General features: G+C 61.9%; 2 protein-coding genes across 2 annotated transcripts; both read right to left on the reverse strand.

Moving 5' to 3' along the window:
- Positions 1-266: 266 nt before the first annotated feature.
- Positions 267-758, reverse strand: VDAG_02236 (D-amino acid oxidase; the record flags this gene model as incomplete). Its single annotated transcript, XM_009658265.1, has 1 exon — positions 267-758. One exon carries the CDS (start codon positions 756-758, stop codon positions 267-269), a length of 492 nt encoding a protein of 163 aa, XP_009656560.1.
- An 813-nt stretch (positions 759-1,571) lies between these two features.
- Positions 1,572-1,892, reverse strand: VDAG_02237 (uncharacterized protein; the record flags this gene model as incomplete). Its single annotated transcript, XM_009658266.1, has 1 exon — positions 1,572-1,892. The coding sequence occupies one exon, from the start codon at positions 1,890-1,892 to the stop codon at positions 1,572-1,574; it is 321 nt and encodes a 106-aa protein (XP_009656561.1).
- Positions 1,893-1,950: the final 58 nt, after the last annotated feature.

Raw genomic sequence — 1,950 nt, forward strand, 5'->3', positions numbered from 1 at the left:
GCAGCGGCTGCAGCGGCTGCTCGACGAGCACCGTCTGGCCGCGCGTCGGGTACAGGGCTTGTCCTCGACGCCGCCGAGCGAGTGCGCGCCGAGGCCTGTGCAGTTGAGGACCGCCGTGACGTCTGCGGCGATGCGCGCCCTCGCGGATGTGCGTGATGCGCCGCCGGTCGAGCGCCACGTGGCCCCTGGCGGCACTTTTCGAGGAGCCTTGCCTGTTAGACCGGACTGGACGTCGTGGGGGGGGGACAAAAGACAACGGGGATAGGTCACGAAAAAGAAGAAGCAGCAACGCACCACTGCAGGTAGATCTGCGTGTTGATCACAAACGTCCGCGGCACGTCGAGCCCAAACGCCGCCCGCGCCGGCAACGCCCCCTGCGCCACCGCCTTGACGCCGCCCACGAGCTCGTCATACCACAGCTTGCCCGTGCCCTCGCTCAGGATGGCGGCGTCCTCGATCTTTTGGTCGAAGATCATGCGCAGCGGCGACCACTGGATGCCCGCCTCGGGGCTCTGCCGCGCAATGGCGGCGAAGCGCTCGTAGGTTACGCGGTCGAACGACTCGAGCAGCCCATTGTCGGTGGCCGCCGAGCACCAGTTGCCGCCGGCCCAGGGCGAGCAGTAGTCGATGTTGTAGTCGCCCGGGAAGTCGGCCGCGAGGATGGTGATGCGCGCCGACGGGTGCCGCGCGCGCAGCGTCAGGGCCGTCGTGAGGCCGATGACGCCGGCGCCGAGAACGACAAAGTGGAGTCCCGTCATTCGTGCCTGTGCTATCGTGTTGGCTGTGTGCTGATTTGCTGCTCTGTAGCCAGATCGTCATGTGCCTCGTTTTGCTCCCACGGATGAGGGAGGCTCTTTTATGTGTGCAGCTTCGCACACGCGAACTAGCCGGAATCGGTTTCGCCATGGTGTTCAGCGATGCCATCTCCAGTTTTTATCCTGGCATCCCGCTGCCCGAACGAGGCTAGCGACTGGCCGCCGAGGACCCTGAGTCGTGCGCTGGTGAGGCAGCCGTGGGCTGTCGTTGGTGGGCGTGTGTGCTCGGCAAAGGGCTTAAATTTGCCGAATGGTGGGGGTTTCCAAGTCGGCATGCTGGTCGGTGTTGCCGATGCATTGTACGACTCTGGACGGCGAAATGTCGTGATGCCGAACTGACGCGGGGGATGCGCCGCGCTGGACGTTTGCTTCAGAAGATCACGCGTGAATAGGAGGAGCAAGAGAATGCTGAGCTTGCATATATGGCCATCGGCAATTTTCTTTCTGACTTTCTTCTATAGCTATAGTTATCGGAAAAAAAAAACCTTTTTTCCTGTCCATGGTAGTGGCTTCTGCAGTGACAGGCTCGTGTTCATCTGTCACTTTGGCGTTGGCATTCACGTCAGTAGCCCAACAATCATACGCGCCGTTTGACTCTCAGTGAAATAAACAATGTCAAGACTAGTATTCTATGTGCCGTGCCCCATGAAGTGCATCATCTCACCGTATTTTATCCAAGTCCGATCCCTTCTCATTATCATCTTCCACCTCTCAGACCGACAGCACAACTCGAGTGAAGCCCAAGGCCCAGCCAGATCACTTCCTCGAGCCATGCGCGAACCGGTTCATAATCAACCCGCCCACCATGCTCTTCAACATGCTCCCCTTGCTGAACCCGGAATCCTCCTCCTCCTTCCGCCCCCGGCGGTCATCATACCGATCGTCATACCGGTCCCGGCTCCAGCGATCCTCCCGCCCCCCGTCATCCCCGCCATTCTTGAAAGCAGCAATGGCCGCCGCGCCCGCAGCCGCCGTCGCGACCCTCGGCGCCTTCTCCACCCAGCGCCCCTTCTGGCTCCTCATCCGCCACGCCTCCGCCGCCCCCGCCGCCAGCGCCGGCCCAATGGCCGCCATCATCTTGTCCTTGCTGCTCGATGTCGAACGACGACCGCGCCCGGCTGCTGCTGCCGCGGTC

The sequence above is a fragment of the Verticillium dahliae genome, genomic scaffold (assembly GCF_000150675.1).
Source record: "Verticillium dahliae VdLs.17 supercont1.3 genomic scaffold, whole genome shotgun sequence".
Classification (NCBI taxonomy): domain Eukaryota; kingdom Fungi; phylum Ascomycota; class Sordariomycetes; order Glomerellales; family Plectosphaerellaceae; genus Verticillium; species Verticillium dahliae.